This window comes from Bubalus bubalis, chromosome X (assembly GCF_019923935.1).
Source record: "Bubalus bubalis isolate 160015118507 breed Murrah chromosome X, NDDB_SH_1, whole genome shotgun sequence".
Classification (NCBI taxonomy): Eukaryota; Metazoa; Chordata; class Mammalia; order Artiodactyla; family Bovidae; genus Bubalus; species Bubalus bubalis.
This window is the reverse complement of record NC_059181.1, coordinates 122,536,648-122,556,204: the sequence shown is the minus strand read 5'-3', so window position 1 is coordinate 122,556,204 and position 19,557 is coordinate 122,536,648. Positions and strand designations below refer to the sequence as shown.

The 19,557-nt window shown below is 39.4% G+C and overlaps 1 protein-coding gene across 8 annotated transcripts in view; it reads left to right on the top strand.

Moving 5' to 3' along the window:
- Positions 1–19,557, top strand: part of LOC112582053 (dedicator of cytokinesis protein 11-like) — a 61,117-nt gene that overhangs the window by 26,717 nt on the left and 14,843 nt on the right. For all 8 annotated transcript variants that reach the window (XM_044936930.2, XM_045164577.1, XM_044936931.2 and 5 more), the window contains 2 exons: positions 635–748; positions 16,233–16,355. In XM_044936930.2, the coding sequence (XP_044792865.1) occupies positions 635–748; positions 16,233–16,355 (237 nt within the window). The remainder of the gene's footprint in view (positions 1–634; positions 749–16,232; positions 16,356–19,557) is intronic.

The following is a 19,557-nucleotide window of genomic DNA, read 5'->3' as shown; positions in this document are numbered from 1 at the left end:
CTTCAGTAGCCGTGGCATGTGGGCTCAGTAGTTATAGCTCACGGGCTCCTGAGTGCAGACGCACTAGTTGTGGCACAGTGCTCTGTGGCATGTGGATCTTCCCGAACCAGGAATCGAACCCATGTCTCCAGCGTTGGCAGGCAGATTCTGAAGCCCCTACCATTGCTGTTTCAATAGAAAAATTTAAACCCCTCGAAAAAGAAGAAAGTAGCTTTTCTTGGAACTCTAATATCTTTAAAAGAAGCATTTTGTATGAATGCCTATGGGTTTGTACATTGAAGAGAACAAGCAACATGTGTATGTGTTCAAAATGGCATTGAAACATGTATAATATCATGTATGAAATGAGTCGCCAGTCCTGGTTTGAGGCACGATACTGGATGCTTGGGGCTGGTGCACTGGGACGACCCAGGGGGAGGGTGTGAGGAGGGGGGAGGGAGGGGGGTTCAGGATGGGGGGCAAAGGTGTACCTGTGGTGGATTCTTTTCAATGTTTGGCGGAGCTAATACAATATTGTAAAGTTTAAAAATAAAATTAAATTAAAAAAAAAGAATTAGCAAGAAAAAATAAATTGTCATTATATACACAGAAAAAAAAAAGATATTTGAAAGATGGTGTTTTCTTCTTTCCACAGATAATAATTGCTGTAAGCCAGCTGATAGCAGATGTAGCACTAAGTGGAGGATCGAGATTTCAGGAGTCTTTATTCATTATCAATAACTTTGCAAACAGTGACAGACCTATGAAGGTATGTTCTCACTGTAAGTGAAAAATTAGAACCATGTTCACTGTCAGGGGAGTTTCACTTCTCAAGGTAAAACTCTGTACTGGATTCACAACTTTTATATAGTATCAAGTGTACAGAATGTGAGCTTCAGAGGTCAAGGCTTTGTCTAGTTCATCCCTGTAGCTCTAGCACCTAGAACACTGCCAGGTACACAGTAAATATTCAGTATTAGTTGAATGGATGGATGAACGACTATACTGTGTATACTTAATTATGATAGGATTTGAATTTTTTCTGGGGTTGCATTTTAAACTTACTCAACAAAGAATTGGGTTTTTTCTCAACCGTTGTTATCATTTATAAGATTGGTTAATTAAACACTGAGTTGGAAATTTCACAAAACATCGCTTTCTAGAGTTGCTGATAGCTGCTGGATCCTTTGTCAGCAGATGACAAATGGCACCGAAGGGATTCATTACTACATGATATTCGAGATGAAAGAATCATCTGTTAACAGGGGCTTGCCAGAGATACTCATTGGCAAACCCATGTCCAAGGCTACCGTTCTTAGGTAGCCGTTGGCTGAGGTCAAACCCATGACCCTGACCACCACTCCTCAGACCTACCTATATATTTAAAACCTAAAACGTTGTAAAAGTTTATTTGTTGTTCTGTTGTATGGAGAGTAGGTTCTGTTCTTCAGTGATGTACATGTAGAAGGGAAGAAGACTCCTTTGCCAATAGAGAATGTTTCCTCCCAGAGGAATCGTCCCCATTCTTGGGAAAGGTCATCTTCCAGCATAATTTGACAATTTGTGTAAAATCTGGAAAAAAAGTTTGCAGTCATAGCATACTTGATGTTGGGGACGTGTCGAATCTTTGTACCAAAACATATTCCTATAGGAATGTTGCTTAGACTGAAAAAAAAAAAAAAAAACAAAAAACACTGAATAGTGCCAGCCATTCTAAGGCTGGGAAAGTAGAACTTTTCAGCCAGTTCAAACTTTTCAGCCAGTTCTACTGGTTCCTTAGGAAATCAGTATATGCTCCAACTAATCCCATGAGCACAGAAATAGCTTATGTCCTTTAGCATTTTTTACTCATACCCTAAGAGTATTTTCCATTTTTTATCATCCTTAATTCCATGTTATATAAAAGTTAGACTGCCAGCTTTTTCAAAGTAAATGAGGTCTGTTTTAGCCCTCCGTGATAGGAAATCTTTTTCATGACTCATTTGTGAAATGACAGTTTTATTCTGGTAGGGCAATCATTACCAATAAACTCTATTACAACAAAGGTATAGATTTCTCCCAGTAAATGAAACCTCTATTAATGTATATGAAGAGACTTTATACACACACACACACACACACACACACACCAATAACAATTTTTAAAAGTCATCATTAAAGAAGACTCTCTTGAAAATTATTTTCTCCACCTTTGGTGATATTCACATAGAAAATCTCCCTAAGGCCTGTACCTGTCCCTACTCCTCTTCTCAGAACCCGACATATAATTGTGATTACTCCAGTGGGGTGAATAGGAAACTCTAACTTCCTATTTTTAAAGACAAAAGCAACCCTTTAAGAGAAAGTAATGATGTATTTAGCTTGTTCAGAGTGTTCTGTGATTCATAAACTCTGATTTCCATAATTGGAAATTGGTTTTCATGTTAATGCATATGGTAGTGGGTCGATGGAAGAATGACTAAGGTCATGGGCTCTGTAGCCTAACTGCCTGGATGTCAGTCCTGTCTCTACCACTTACCAACTTCACGACTTTGGCCAGACTACTTAACTGCTGTGTATCTCAGTTTTCCCATTGGTAAAATGAATTATGATAGTCTTAATTCATAATGTTGTTATAAAGTTTAAACATGTAACGTGCCCAGGCCTCTGCTTGGTACATAGTAAGATACCAATTTTTAGTTACTATTGTAACTAAAATTACACAGCAAAAGTGAATATGGATTACCTTAATTGACATTGAATTGACAGCAGAGGAGGTGGGGTTCAAAACCAGATAGTCTGGCTCCAGAGTCTGTACTTTTATGTGTTAGGAATATACTACCATCAAACTCAGTGCTTTTGAAGCTGGAGATAGTAGAATATTGTTTAAAGAATTAATTTAAAACTCTTTAGACATGCCCACATGCCAAGAACCAAGAACCTACTACCAAGATTTCTGACAAGGGGTAAAAGTTCTATGTTATTCCCAGGATGGGCTGCTTAGGCTTAGAGCACACAGATAACATTGAAAAACATGTCTTTTTTGTTTGTTTTGATATTAGGCAACTGCTTTTCCCTCAGGAGTCAAAGACTTGACCAAGAGAATCCATACTGTTCTTATGGCCATGGCTCAAATGAAGGAGCATGAGAAGGACCCCGAAATGCTAATTGATCTCCAATATAGCTTAGCTAAGTCCTAGACAAGTACCCCAGAGCTCAGGAAAACCTGTCTTGATAGCATGGTCAAGATTCATATAAAATATGGAGATTTTTCAGAGGTGACTACTTATGACTTTGTTCTAAACCCAAGCCTTCTCAAACCCCTGGAGCACAATCTCACGGTTCCTTCATTGTCTCCTTTTTCAGGCAGCAATGTGTTATGTCCACATAGCAGCTTTGGTTGCAGAGTTTCTTCATAGAAAAAGTAAGATATTTCTGTTTGTCAAGTCAGGGAGAATGTCAGTTAGCCCAAGGAGTTTTATATTTGTAGCTTGCAGCTATGAATGGAATATGATTGAGCTCTGAAAATATGCTCACCTTTCATCTCACTCACTGTTGAACACAAGTTGTTCTAAAAGAAAACTGGTTGTTCATTTGCCCTCTGCTTTCATTAAGACTACAAGAATAAGTTAAATAGTACAGGGCCAGGCCTGATGCCCAATTTCCAAGACTGTCTCCCTGGAAGACTGCCACAGATTAAATTCTTCTCAGGGCTTATGGGAAGCTCTGGATAACATACATCACTTATTTTCCCCTGTCTGCCCCAACTTTACCAACAACTGTCCAGGAATTATATCTCTACAGCCATTTTAGTATAACAATATCTTGGTATTAAAAGCGAGTTGACAGGATCAGTGCACTCCCAGTGCAGCGCTCATGTTCTGTTCCTGGTCAGGAAATCAGATCCTTCATGCCACAACTAATGTTTCACAACTGCTACAACTAATACCCAGTTCAGGCAAAGAAATAAAGAAATATATTTTTAAAATGCTAAAAAGACAACAATGGGAGTTCACACATCAGCTAGATGGCCCTATAATATGTCATTTGTTTGTATACCCGTCTCAGGAACAATTTGGCATCCATACATGGATGAAGTGCCTTTGTGGGAGCTGTGGGATCCAGCCCCACATACCAGGGGACCTGGGAGGAATTTTACCCACCCATGCATCAGGTAATGGGCAGACAGACCTGCGTTCTGTCTGTGGACCTTGCAGTGGCCTATGAGCTGGCTCCAGCCCCTGTCAGCTGCAGTCTAGGATCCCCTGGAGAACACCTGCTTTAGATAATCACCCACAGACAAGAAAGCCTTGGGGGAAGTCCAGAAGTCCAGTGGAGAAGTTCCAGCATGCTATTGGAGCAAAAATTATACAAGTTTGAATGCATTGAAGAGGGTAAGAGGAATAGTTTGATTTATTCATGTCACCTTCCACAAGGTGGCACAGCTCAGTGCCAAGAGAGACTTTCTCACCCTTGATTTCTAATGCAGGGAAAAGTGAGAGCATATGATGAGGTACTGTATTTCCCAGCAGCACAGGATGCTCCCAAAGAGGCCCATTTCTCTCTCGCTGTATCCAGAGAACTGAGTTGTGAGCTGAATGACGGAGGCAGGAAGAGGCTGAGGGAGCAGCAGATAGGATTCTTAGAGGGCATTACACGCAAACAGACCCTACTAACCACATCATGGACTTCATGAAAAAGCCTGCCAACAGATCCCTAGAGATATTTAGCCTGTGGACCCCCCACTGGCCCACAGGCACCTCCTGTGCTCCATGTGCTCAGCCGCACTCTCCTCCATCCTGTAGCTGGATGTGTGTGCTTGCTGCTGAAGGCAGTGAGCGTCAGCTCTCACAGAGGGCTAGTGAGCTTGTGCAGAAAGCCAGCCAGAGTTTGTGGGCCTGGGAGAGACCACAAGTAGCACCACCATTGGGAAATCAAATGAGACACTGTTAGCACCTGGCCTTGTGTGTTACATGATGGAGAAAAGACATATGTGGTTATGAATTCTGTCATATATGGGAGCCAGAATTGCAGAGCAGGTGTATCCATAGAAAGTCTGTGAAAGCCTCAGAATCCCTAGCAGGACAGATGGAAAGTATTTCTCACCCTCAGTCAGTAAAATTGGTTGAACGTGGCTGCCATTTAAAATGTGAAGATAGTAATGCAAAATTTCAAGGAACATGAAAAATGAAGGAAATATGACACCTCCAAAGGATCATAATAATCTTATAGTAAGAAAGACATGGAGATCTGCAATTTATCTAATAAAGAATTCAAAATAGCTTTTCTAAGGAAGCTCAATGAGCTACAATAAAACAGAAAATTTAGTAAAATCAGGAAAATAATACACAGACAAAATGAGGAGTTAAACAGAGATGGAAATCTCATAAAAAGAACCAAACATTTTCTGGCACTTACGAATACAATGAATGAAGTTAAAACTGAAATAGAGAGTATTAAAAACAGAATGGGTCAAGGAGAAGAAATAATCTGCATTAAAATACTAGACCTTTGAAATTATCGAGTCAGAGGAGAAGATAAGGATGAAGAGTGAAGAAAGCCTATATGATCTGTGGGATGCTATCAGCAGAAACCTTACAGGCTAGGAGAGGGTAGGATGATATTTTTCAAGTTCTGAAAGAAAAAAATAACTGCCAACCAAGGATACTTCATCCAGAAAATTTGTCCTTCAGAAATGGACAGATGAGTACTTTTCCAGGAAAACAAAAGCTGAGGGAGTCCATCACCACTAGACCTGTCTTCCAAGAAATGCTGAGAAAAGTTCTTCCTGTTGAAGTGAAAGGATGCTAATTAGTATTATGAAGACATGAAGTGGATCCATATGAATGGATGAAGAAGACAAGGCACATGTAGTCAATGGAAAGTAGGGAATCCTACCATTTGTGACAACACAGCTGGACCTTGAGGATATCATGCTAAGTGAAATAAATCTGAGAAAGAGAAAGACAAATACTGTACAATCTTACTTATACGTGGAATCTTAAGCCAAACTTGGAGCTGCAGAAAGTAGAATGGTGGTAGCCAGAGGGGTGCCAAAAGTAGGGCGATTTTGGTCAAAGGGTACAAATTTCCACCTACAGGATGAATATGTTCTGGATATCTAATGTATATAGTTATTACAGTGAAGTAGATTTTGGTATATACTTGAACGTTGCTAAGAAAGTAGGTCTTGAATGTTTTTACTCTGTCCAAAATGGTAACTATGTGTGGTGATGAACTCTAGTGTGGTAATCACTTCACAATATATACATGTATCAAATCAACACATACACCTTAAATGTACACAGTGATCATAACAATTGTGTCTCATTAGAGCTGGGGCTGGCATAGGGCTGGCAGGGGGGCATCCACAAAAGGAGGCATGGTCTTAAAGGGCTCAGGATTCCACAAGTCTAATTCAGGAATCTGCCTGAACGCTTCTCTTTCCAAAATTAGTATTCTTGACTACTGTAACAACTACTTAAATAGTAAAACAGTTAAGAGAACAGATACACATATATGTATGGCTGAGCCCTTTGCTGTCCACCTGAAACTGTCACAGGATTATTATCTGGCTCTACTCCAATACAAAATAAAAAGTTTTTAAAAACTGATTGACATTGGGCACTGCAAAGACATCTCCTACTGTCGATCATAATTGCCAAGCTATTGGGTTGGCCAAAAACTTCATTTTGGTTTCTTGTAACATCATGGAAAACCCCAAAAGAACTTTTTGGCCAACTCAGTATTTCCTTGAAGGCAGTCAAATGAGTAACATTACTGGGAAATGAAACCATCTTGTGGAAGTCACATCACTCTGGTTTTGGCTATGAGAACACAACCATGTTTTATATTTTAATTCCAGAATTTCTGTAGTTAACCAGGTATTTTTCTTCACAAACAAAATGGCATAACTAAAATGATCCATTTTACTTGCATATTAAATTAACCACCTTCTGTTTGGTACTGAATTTCTTTTCAACATTCATATGTTTGAAATTGAGATGTTCTAGTATTTTCTTTTTAGTACATATGTGGTTTTAAAGTGGAGAACAAGATTAAGTATCAAAAGAAGGCCTTGTTTGAGGCTTCTTTTCCCTACATCACTGGTATGCCTGTGAAATTGCCATAAAAACAAATACTGAAATTGCACACCTGCAGTTAACAATAAACTAAAAATATGAAACCCCTAAACACAACTAATTAAGGTTTTAAGTATGTCTTTCAGATATATAAGGTTAGTATTATCTCATCTTTTCAAGTAGTAGAAATTTGAAATAAGAGTTTTATGTCTAAGTATAAACCTACACCCATTTGATACTGAAAATAGTTAACTGTATTAAAGTATTTCCTTAGAATTTTTTCAGAGGGGCAAAGCCCTTAAAACTAAGCAAAAATCAAGAATTATTTCTCTCCATTATCAGCTCGTAAGCTTTAGAATTATAACTATATAGGATTGGAGAAAATAGGAACTGAAATATATAAATTTGCTGTGAATTTTTTGGACATCAGCTTGAGGCAGCCAGTCTGAACAGCAAACAATGTGACATGTTTCAAGAAGTGGAAACAGTGCTTTTAACCGATCATTTAAATACTTATTTTACAAAACCTTCAAGGGTTGTTGGTTTTTTTTTGTTTGTTTGTTTGTTTCAGAATTTATCCTTTGTAGAAATCAAAGAGCCCTTCTCTGCACAGGAAAAGATGTTTTGCATTTTAACAAAAGTAATGTTAAATTTCGGAGAAGTTTACATGTTTATTTATAGGTACCATCCCTTTTTTTTAATTTTATTTTATTTTTAAACTTTATACTATTGTATTGGTTTTGCCAAATATTGAAATAAATCCGCCACAGGTATATATGTGTTCCCCATCCTGAACCCTCCCCCCTCCCCATACCATCCCTCTGGGTCGTCCCAGTGCACCAGCCCCAAGCATCCAGTATCGTGCATCGAACCTAGACTGGCAACTCGTTTCATACCTGATATTATACATATTGCAATGCCGTTCTCCCAAATCATCCCACCCTCTCCCTCTCCCTCAGAGTCCAAAAGACTGTTCTATACATCAGTGTCTCTTTTGCTGTCTCGTATACAGGGTTATTGTTACCATCTTTCTAAATTCCATATATATGCATTAGTATACTGTATTGGTGTTTTTCTTTCTGGCTTACTTCACTCTGTATAATAGGCTCCAGTTTCATCCACCTCATTAGAACTGATTCAAATCTGTTCTTTTTAATGGCTGAGTAATACTCCATTGTGTATATGTACCACAGCTTTCTTATCCATTCATCTGCTGATGGACATCTAGGTTGCTTCCATGTCCTGGCTCTTATAAACAGTGCTGCGATGAACATTGGGGTACACGTGTCTCTTTCCCTTCTGGTTTCCTCAGTGTGTATGCCCAGCAGTGGGATTGCTGGATCATAAGGCAGTTCTATTTCCAGTTTTTTAAGGAATCTCCACACTGTTCTCCATAGTGGCTGTACTAGTTTGCATTCCCACCAACAGTGTAAGAGGGTTCCCTTTTCTCCACACCCTCTCCAGCATTTATTGCTTGTAGACTTTTGGATCGCATCCATTCTGATTGGCGTGAAATGGGTACCATCCATTTTTAAGCCTGGAAAATTCTACTCACTTAAACTAGAAAATCTTATTCTGAAATTGTGGCAGTAGTAAAATCCTTAGGGTTTCACTCCCTTCACTTCTTTCATTCCAATGATCTGAAACACCTGATTTTGTTAATTTTGTGATTAAAGTATGATAGTCATGCCAAGTTAACCACTAGTGTTAAAACACAAGTTAAGATCTTAATCTGTTAACCTGTCTTCCAGTCTGAGAAATCCATAACCTAGGTAAGACCTGGATATTCACAGAGTAAATAAAAGTACATTTGAGTGCAGGACTGAAAGAAAAATTTCCATTTACACTTAAGACAAAGTTATTTAAAAAAAATAATAGAGCAATTGTAGAACCCTTTGATTTCTGTCAAATATCCTTTTATGATTAAGACAAAATCTCTGACATATCAATTGCCAAAATTTTTCAGTTTTCTCAACGTTGTATGTCATTTCTTTTGAAGTCATCATAAAGCTTTCTTTTTCATCAAGATGGAATGAAACACTACAGTTGACACATTGGAGACAGATGTTCTCCTGTTTAGAGTTTTTAAGAAAAAAAAATTAGTTTGTCCCATTGGGTGGTCTAAAGAGTGAGCAAAGACTTGGTCCCCTGGCATCCCGAAGTGACCACAGAAGACCAGAGAGGGGCCGTTTCTAGATCCTGCTTTTCATGCTTCAGGCACTGAACGGAAAGGGAAAGTGGAGAGAGAGGTACAGTGCTCCCTGCCTCATCCCCACCCACAAACTTCTTTCAGCCAGAGCTCTTGCTCTTTGCACCAGAGATCTCAAGGATCTCACTTTCTTCCCTTTTTCTAAGTTACCTCTAAGTGGTGATACGAGGTGTTAGTTACTCCCACTCCCAAAAATACATAATCAAAAAACAGATCTAAATTTCCTTACTTCTACTTTGTCTGCAAACCTCAACATGTTCTAGGTGTCATTCTCTGGAGACTAGACTCCTGCACCTCTTCCTCTTCTCTTCCTGACACAGTGCACAGCTGTTTTCTCCCAGGGTAGACAAGAATCAAGTGTGCATTCTTCCACCACCACAGAGCATCTGAGATTCAGCAAAGCTTCAGGCCTGCAGAGCTCCTCCATCACCCCAGGAAAAGGAATTTCCTTTCCCATAGAGTCTGTTCTTGTCATGCCTTATAGGGTAATGTTGGTCCCTTTCCCAAGTCTCTATACCCAGGATCTGGCAGCTTCCGTTCTGCCTAGCTTTTCCTTTCCTCAGTTCCTTCCCAGCTACAGCCTTTCCCCTTTAGCCCTCCACTTGAGGCTTATCTCCTAATCCTCTTCTAACTAGCAGTCTTATTTTTAGCAAGGGTAGCGTTCCCACCCTCCAAACTCTCCTCCCCTTTGTCCACGGGACCATTCGTGCTCAAGGTAGTGGTCTAGTTGGACAGTTTGCATCTTGCTTGCCCTAGGATAACATCAGGAAAACAGAAGCTACAGCTCTGAAGGGCAGAATCAGGAATCCAGGTCACATACCAGAAAGATTTAAAGCAGACCCTTTAAGACCATGTGACATAATGCTACATAGGGCTGCAGAAGAGCCCTCACACAGATATACACTGGCCTAGATTTAGTCACTTGTTTCATCTGAAACAAGACTAAACGAAACAAGACTAAAGGGAATCAAAGTTTTCCCCAAGCCTTTTGAAAGTGAAGTCTCTCAGTCGTGTCTGACTCTTTGCGACCCCATAGACTCTAGCCTACCAGGCTCCTCTGTCCATGGGATTTTCCAGGCAATAGTACTGGAATGGATTGCCATTTCCTTCTCCAGGGGATCTTCCCAACCCAGGGCTCAAACCCGGGTCTCCTGCATGGTAGACAGACGCTTTACCATCTGAGCCACCAGGGAAGTCCCACAAAAAAGCATTTTGAAGACCCACAAAAAAGAGTCCTCTTATCATTGGATAGTTTGGTGGGTGTTGATAACTTAAACAAACAGGGACATATATATTTATATATATGGATATGTGTGTATGTGTATATATATGTGCTTCTCCAATTGGAGATGCATCATCAGGCATAGGAATCAAGATAATGCATTTAGCAAGAAGAGTGGACTCTAAAGCTGAAAAAATCCTTAAGAGTAGTCTTTACACCAGATGATGTAGACCAGAGAGTCCAAAAGTAGCTCTTAACCTGTTGGTTTCTGACAGGAACCATAATTTACCCTCCCTCTACTTGAGATACACACCGAAAGACCCTTTCCTGAGATGCTTTGACCCCTTTTTATCCTCTCCTGAATCCCGGCCTTTTCTAGAAACCCTGGATGTGGGAATCATTTAAAATAATAATATCCTCAGAGTAGACAGAATTTTTCCCCCAGTCTTGGATGTAGCTGCATGAGCCCATCAGGGGGTTGACTCTTTTCTTTCTTAAGGACTACATTCTTTTCCTGTTCTCAAGTTTTGAGGTCCTATTCCTTAACTGCCTAACTAACCCTTCACTTTATGAATCAAGTGGGATGTTTTCTCCTAAATTCAAAAAGTTCTCACAATGCACTACTACTCAACAAGTGTCCCATAGGCCAAGCCATGATACATTACCCTTTTTCCATCAGAATGCTGAGAAATCTCAGTATGAGGTTTGGCTTTCTTAAACCTTCCTTCTTCCTTCTCCAGCCTCTAACACCAGGAAGCTTACCAAATATTTAGTCATGAGAACATCATTTCTAAGCATCATTATTAGATTGTAGAACAGATCAGATCAGATCAGTTGCTCAGTCGTGTCCGACTCTTTGCGACCCCATGAATCTCAGCACGCCAGGCCTTCCTGTCCATCACCAACTCCCGGAGTTCAGTCAGACTCATGTCCATCGAGTCAGTGATGCCATCCAGCCATCTCATCCTCTGTCGTCCCCTTCTCCTCCTGCCCCCAATCCCTCCCAGCATCAGAGTCTTTTCGAATGAGTCAACTCTTCGCATGAGGTGGCCAAAGTACTGGAGTTTCAGCTTTAGCATCATTCCCTCCAAAGAAATCCCATTTCCTTCTCCAAGGCCTCTTCCTGCATAGCAGGCAGATTCTTCAGCGTCTGCACCACCAGGGAAGCCCCAAATGATTAGCACATCATATGAAATCAATAAATATTCTTAAGTGAAAAATAATAAAGATAATAATACTATCCTGGTCACTTCACAATAAACATGAAGGTTCTTTGTAAGTCATTGGTGCTACATAAATGTCAGGCTTTATCACTGACCAACTGGATAGTAAACTTGGCTTTTACTCCCAGAACTTAGAAGAGTTGATATTTAAAACATGTTTGCTGGATTAATTAATCATAACAGAGAATCAGATACTTGAATTTTAATCCCAGTTCATTGCTTGACTGTGAAGCCTGGGGTAAATTAATTCATTTTTTGGGTTTTAGTTAGATGATTTTCATGTAAGATCTCCAGTTTGTGTGGGCTCACAGCAGGAAGATTCCAGGGAGTTCATGGGAGATAAATGGATTAGCACAACTGCAGTTACGTCGTTTTTTCCAAACAGCAGCTTCAGCCTGACCCTTTTTTGTAGTCCAAGGGAAAGTAGTAATATTTCTTATTAGTCAAGAACTATAATCAGTTTCCTACATAATGCCCAGCCCCAATATCTGATGTAGATTAGTTTTAACAGTATTTGGTGTCATAAAAATTAAATCATTCCGTATCTACCTTTGTATCTGCCTCTCTTGGGTGGCAGACATTTTTGGAGATACATCCATACATCTCGGGAAGTTTTATATGTAATGTTATATGAAATTGTCAAGAGTTTTTAAAAGTGGTTGGACCATTTTGTATCCCACCAACAATGGATGAGAGTTCCAGCTGCTTCACTTCCTCACCAACATTAGCTGTTGCTAATCTTTTCATATTTTTGCCATCCTATTAGACATGAAATGGTATCTCACTGTGTTTTTCATTTGTATTTCTCTGATGCCTAATGGTGTTGAGCATTTTTCATGCAGTCTTTGTCTTTCATTTATGTTTTGTGGAATGTTTGTTCAATTCTTTTGCCCATTTTAGAAAGTGCATTATTCTTTTTGTTGTTGATTTATGGGAGTTATGTCTATATTCTGGATATAAGTCCATCATCAGATATATGTGCTGCAGATTATTTACCAGTGTTTGATTCATTTATGTATTTTCTTCTCTAAGTCTTTTCTTGAGCGGAAACTTTTGGTTTTGATAAAGTCCAATTTACTCTTTTTTAATGGTTTATTTGTGTGTGTGTGTGTGTGTGTGTGTGTGTGTGTCTGTGTGTGTATGTTTGGTCTGAGAAATCCTTCCTTACCTCGAGACTGTGAAGATATTGCCTGATATGTTCTGCTATGAACTTTGTTCCTGAGTTTTATGTTTGAGTCTACAGTCTCTTTAGAATTCATTTTTGAGCATATAATGGGATAGAAGTCAAGATCCATTTTCTGTGGACAGGTATTTTACATAGTCCACACCATTCAGGGAGAAATAAAACTTCTTGCACCCCTGCTGAATTGCTTTGGCACCTTAGCTAAATTTCAGTTCTTTATATGTTTGTGATCTATTTCTCGACTCTGTTTTGTGCCACTGATCTATTTGACCATGTTGATACCAATATCACACTGTCTTGAATGCTGCAAGTTTGTAAGTTATGGAATAATATAGTGTTAGTCCTTCAACTTTGTTCTTTTTCAAAGTCACTTTGGCTATTCTGTATCCTTTGGTTTCCATATAGAATTTCAGATCATCTTTTCTCTTTCCTCAAAATAGCCTGCTGGAAGCTTTGTCAAGATTTTGTTACATTTATATATCAGTGCGTGGAGAATGGATAGCTTGAACAATACTGAGTCTTTCAATCAAGTCTTGTTTAGGTTTTTAATTTCACCCAGCAATATTTTGTGCTTTTTCAGAGTAGAAGTCCTTTCCTGGATATTTTGTTAGATAATGGATGTTCTGACGCTACTGGAAATAGTATTGTTTGTTTTTTTAATCTTGTTTTTCAATTTGTTGTTGCTACTATACATAAATACAGTAATTCTATATGTTGCTCTTATGATCTGCAACCTTGCTAAATCCTCTGGCTTGTTTTAGTAGTTTGTATATTCCTTAGGAGTTTCTACATACACCATCATGTCATCTGCACAGAAAGATAGTTTCACGTTTCCTGATCTCTTTCCCTTCTCTCTTTCTCTCCTGCCTTATTACACTGGCTAGCACCTTCAGCATAATGTTGAATAGAAATGATAAGAGCAGACAGTTTGACTTGTTCCCAAATTGAGGAGAAGAGTGTTCAGCCTGCAGGTTTTTAATAAATGCTCTTTATCAGACTGAGAACAATCTCTTCGATTCCCTGTTCTGGGTGGATTCTTTTTTAACATTGCGAAGGGATATTGAATTTTTTCAAAGTCTTTTTCTGCAACTATTGCTAGACATCACTTTTTTCTCTTTTATTCTGTTTTCATGGCTCTTTCTCTTTACATTGGATTTTTTCCTAATTGTAAACCAACTTTACATTCCTGGGACAAACATTACTAGTTTTTAATAGATTTTTTTGTGATTTCCCCTAAGTTCCTCCTTTCAACTGTTATTAGAAAATTTAACTATTAAATGTTAATATATAGATTATTCAAGTAGCAACATTTAATGAACATCTATTTACTACCACCCTGCTAGTGACTGAAAAAAAGCAGTATAATAAATAGATTTTCCCTACACTTAAAGAGTCGCAGCCTACTTGTAAAGTCAGATACATATATAACGGGCAAGTATAGTGATAAATGTCCACCCAATGTAGTATCATAGTAAGCAAAATAGGCCTCTTGTGTTGCTACTCTGTGTTAATCAGGAGAAGGATCCTGGAAGAGGTGAAATCTAACTTTTCTTACACGGTTAACTAAGTGAAAGGGATTAAAGGACACGAGGGTACAGAATGGACAAAGGCACAAAGTTAAGACAACACCGTGGTGCTTCAGAGAAACTAATAGTAGTTGATCACTGCTGGAGCATTAGGTACAAGGCTTGCTTGAGGAGCCATGATTTTATAAAACATCAGCCAGATTGCTGCACACCTTGTGTGCCAAATGAAGGAATTTGTCCTTAGTTCTGCAAATGATGGGGAGCCATGAGATTACAAGGGAAGAGGGATGTAGTCTGGTTTGTATTTTAATCGAAACCCTCTGGCAGATTTGTGGAGGATAGATTTGAAAGTGCCAAGGCTGGAGGCAGGAGGATCTGTTAGAAAACAATAATGATGTCCTGAATCTTAGCAATGAGAGTAGAAATGGAGAGGAAGGGTCAGATTTGAGAAATATTTAGGAAGTAAAAGTGGCAGAACTTGGCGATGAACTGATTAGAAGATGAGTCAAGATTGAGAGCATATTAGTTTCCTAGAGTTGCCATAACAACGTACACAAACTGGGTGATTTCAGACAATAGAACTTTATTGTCTCACAGTTCTAGAGTCCAGAGGTCTGACATCAAGGTGTCAGCATGGTCATGTTTCCTTTGAGACTCTGGGTAGCGGCCTTCCTTGCCTCCTCCTAGCTCTGCTGGTGGCTGTTGGTCTTGTCGTTCCTTGGCTCGTAGCTTCGTTACTCCCGTCTCTGCCTCTGTAGTCACATGATGTTCTCCCTGTTCGTCTCCGTCCTTTTGGAGTAAGCCTCACCCAGTAAATCCCTCCAGCAAGTAAGTCACTCCGGTGTGATGTCACCTTCACTCATTATCTCCAGTGACCCTATTTCCAAATAAGGTTACATTCTGAGGCACTGGGAGTTAGGGCTTCAGCTTATCTTTGTGAGAGACACAGTTCAACCTATAATAAAGAGTAAAGTCAAAATTGCTTTTAATTTTCTAGTCTGTAGGATATGACCCACTGGCTAGGTGGGAAACACAAGGAAAAGAGCTTTTTTAGAAACAAGATAAATTCAGAATGGACTAGAGGACATACATTAAGAGCCGTTGTAGCAGTCAGTTTTATAGGACTGAAATTCATCTCTTTAAGATACAAACAAACTGTTAAGACATATGGATAGCATGAATAATCGGCATCATCTTTTCATTGCTGAGAACATGCTATGATGGTTGTTTTATAGTAGCTGTTATTATGGCAAAGTCAGAGATCTCTATCGTGAGGTATTATACTAGCATTCTCACTGGTTTTCAAACCAACAGTTAGGAAGGAAGCATTGTTGACCAAAATCACACCATTTTAATAAACCCCGATGTAACTGATGCAGCAGCTTGAAAATTGTGAAATTACCTTAAGACTCTATTAACTGCGTATAAATATAATTTTAGTAGAAAGCAAAAATCATGGACATTTGTAGGCTTAGTGGAATTTACCCTGTTAGACATTTAAATATCCTCAGTTTGGAAAACCATATCCCCTTTTAAAAGTACTTCTGAACATGTTACCTTTTGTAAGTTTGGTTAACATCTTTATTATGTGCTAAACAAAGTAAAGAGTAGTTTTCTATTGTCAATATTAATTTCAAATTTTAAGAATGTGGTTTCAATTTCAAGTATTTCAAGCATGTCATTTAGAATATATATTTACACAACTGTACCTCTGTGCATTTCCTTAAATTTAGTACATTCTGTTTTTTATTCCTTTGAAATAGTTCAAACTATATTTGCACAGAGCTCACATATCTCTAATTCTTGATTGCATTTTTTTCTCAATGCAGGAAGTTTTGCTGGAATTGCTAGAACAATGTGTGCATGGCTTATGGAAAGCAGAGCGTTATGAAGTAATTTCTGAAATTTCCAAGTTGATCATTCCAATTTATGAGAAACGTCGAGAGTTTGAGGTAAGCAACTGAAACTTTTGCATCATTCATGTATATATATTTTTTGGTCTTAAATCACTATCCTTAAAAAATTCTGAAAAGTCCTAAAATTCGAGTTCTACATTGCTGCTGCTGCTAAGTCACTTCAGTCATGTCCGACTCTGTGCGACCCCATAGATGGCAGCCCACCAGGCTCTCCCATCCCTGGGATTCTCCAGGCAAGAATACTGGAGTGGGTTGCCCTTCCCTTCTCCAATGCATGAAGGTGAAAAGTGAAAGTGAAGTTGCTCAGTCCTGTCCGACTCTGAGCAACCCCATGGACTGCAGCCCACCAGGCTCCTCCATCCATGGGATTTTCCAGGCAAGAGTACTGGAGTGGGGTGCTATCGCCTTCTCCGAGTCCTACCTTATATTCACTTAAATTTTCCAAATGAAATAAAGGATGCAATGTTTAAAATGTAAATTAAAATTAGCATTATGCCAGTTTTTCTCATAGCTGTTTTATCTAGCAATCTTCCCTTCTCCACTCATGGCAGAGAACAACGCATGTTGTCCTTTACACACACACACAAAAGTTACTGGATTTCCATGTGGTCAGGGAAGAGATAGAGGTGTGAATCACTTCTTTTCAATTTGATGGTGGGGCTAAAGTTGCTAACAGATGATAGTGGGGGGATAATAAGTTACTAGGAATTACCCTTTTATGAGGAGCTTTTCCAGTTTTGTCTGCCACATAAATCTTTGATCAAGGAGAATTAGTAAAAAAAATTGTAGTTTAGTTATTGCCACCAGCACTCAACAGGACTTTTTATATTCAAGAATCTGAGTCCATAGCATAATTTTCTATCCCTGCTATGCTGGAAAGGGGTGCTTCGGACTCAAGCCGTTTTTAAAAGCAAAGCAGTCTATCCTTAAATATATATAACAAGTAGCCTTTCATTGTTGAAGTGTCCCAGAGTGAAAACATACATTTAATGTCATCTGTGTAGTGCTGTAATCTCTTCTCCAAATTGGCTCTTATCAAACTCACTCTTTCTTTCTGGGTTCTGGGTCTTCCTACTCTTTGCCCTGCTTTTGCTGTATATGGGGACATGCCTAAAAAATCATCAGATCAGATCAAATCAGATCAGTCGCTCAGTCATGTCCGACTCTTGCGACCCCATGAATCACAGCACATCAGGCCTCCCTGTCCATCACCAACACCCAGAGTTCACTCAGACTCACACCCATCGAGTCAGTGATGCCATCCAGCCATCTCATCCTCTGTCATCCCCTTCTCCTCCTGCCCTCAATCTTTCCCAGCATCAGGGTCTTTTCCAATGAGTCAGCTCTTTGCATCAGGTGGCCAAAGGATTGGAGTTTCAGCTTCATCATCAGTCCTTCCAATGATCACCCAGGACTAATCTCCTTTAGGATGGACTGGTTGGATCTCCTCGCAGTCCAAGGGACTCTCAAGAGTCTTCTCCAGCACCACAGTTCAAAAGCATCAATTCTTCGGCACTCAGCTTTCTTTATAGTCCAACTATCACATCCATACAAAACTACTGGAAAAATCATAGCATTGAGTGGACGGACCTTTGTTGGCAATGTCTCTGCTTTTCAATATGGTGTCTAGGTTGGTCATAACTTTCCTTCTAAGGAGTAAATGTCTTTTAATTTCATGGCTGCAATCACCATCTGCAGTGATTTTGGAGCCCCAGAAATATAAAGTCAGCCACTGTTTCCACTGTTTCCCCATCTATTTGCCATGAAGTGATGGGACCAGATGCCATGATCTTAGTTTTCTGAACGTTGAGCTTTAAGCCAGCTTTTTCACTCTCCTCTTTCACTTTCATCAAGAGGCTCTTTAGTTCACTTCCTGCCATAAGGGTGGTGTCATCTGCCTATCTGAGGTTATTGATATTTCTCCTGCCAGTCTTGATTCCAGCTTGTGCTTCTTCCAGCCCAGAGTTTCTCATGATGTACTCTGCATATAAGTTAAATAAGCAGGGTGACAAAATACAGCCTTGATGTACTCCTTTTCCTATTTGGAACCAGTCTGTTGTTCCATGTCCAGTTTTAACTGTTGCTTCCTGACCTGAATACAGATTTCTCAGGAGGTATGTCAGGTGCTCTGGTATTCCCATCTCTTTAAGAATTTTCCACAGTTTATTGTGATCCACACAGTCAAACACTTTCACACAGTCAGTAAAGCAGAAAGAGATGTTTTTCTGGAACTCTCTTGCCTTTTCGATGATCCAGCGAATGTTGGCAGCAGTTTGATCTCTGGTTCCTCTGCCTTTTCTAAAACCAGCTTGAACATCTGGAAGTTCACAGTTCCCGTATTGCTGAAGCCTGGCATGAAGAATTTTAAGCATTACTTTAGTAGCGTGTGAGATGAGTGCAATTGTGCTGTAGTTTGAGCATTCTTTGGCATTGCCTTTCTTTGGGATTGGAATGAAAACTGACCTTTTCCAGTCCCGTGGCCACTGATGAGTTTTCCAAATTTGCTGGCATATTGAGTGCAGCACTTTCACAGCATCATCTTTCAGGATTTGAAATAGCTCAACTGGAATTCCATCACCTCCACTAATTTTGTCAGATATAGGATTCTTGATTAATAGATTTTTTTTTTAGCACTTTGAATATAGCAGCCCACTGCCTTCTGGCCTCCTATGTTTCTGATGGGAAATCTGACCATCTTATTCAGGATCCCTTGTATGTGACATGCCATTTGTCTCTTGATTGTTTCAAAATTCTCTCTTTGGCTTTGGCTTTTGACATTTGATCTTAATATGTCTCACCATGGGTCTCTTAGAGTTACCCTGCTTGGAGTTTGTTGAGCTCTGTGTCTTTCATCAGATTTGAGAGTTGACCCATTATTTCTTCAGATAGTCTCCCTGCCCCTTTCTCTCACTTTTCTGCTTCAAGGACTCATAGTGTGTATGTTCACCTGCTGGATAATGTTCCACAGGTTCCGTAGCCTCTGTTCCTCTTCATTTTTTTTCCTTTATGTTCCTCTGATCCATCATTGATCTGATCTTATCTTCAAGTAGGCTCACTATTTCTTACACCTGCTGCAGTTTACCTTTAAATCCCTCTGGTGACTTTTCATTTCAGTTATTGTATTGTTCACCTCTGAAAAAAAGGCTTTTTGGTTTCCTTTTAGATTTTCTAGCTATTTATTGATATTGACATTTGTTGATACATAGTTTTCTTGACTTTTTCCACAGCTTCCTTCAGT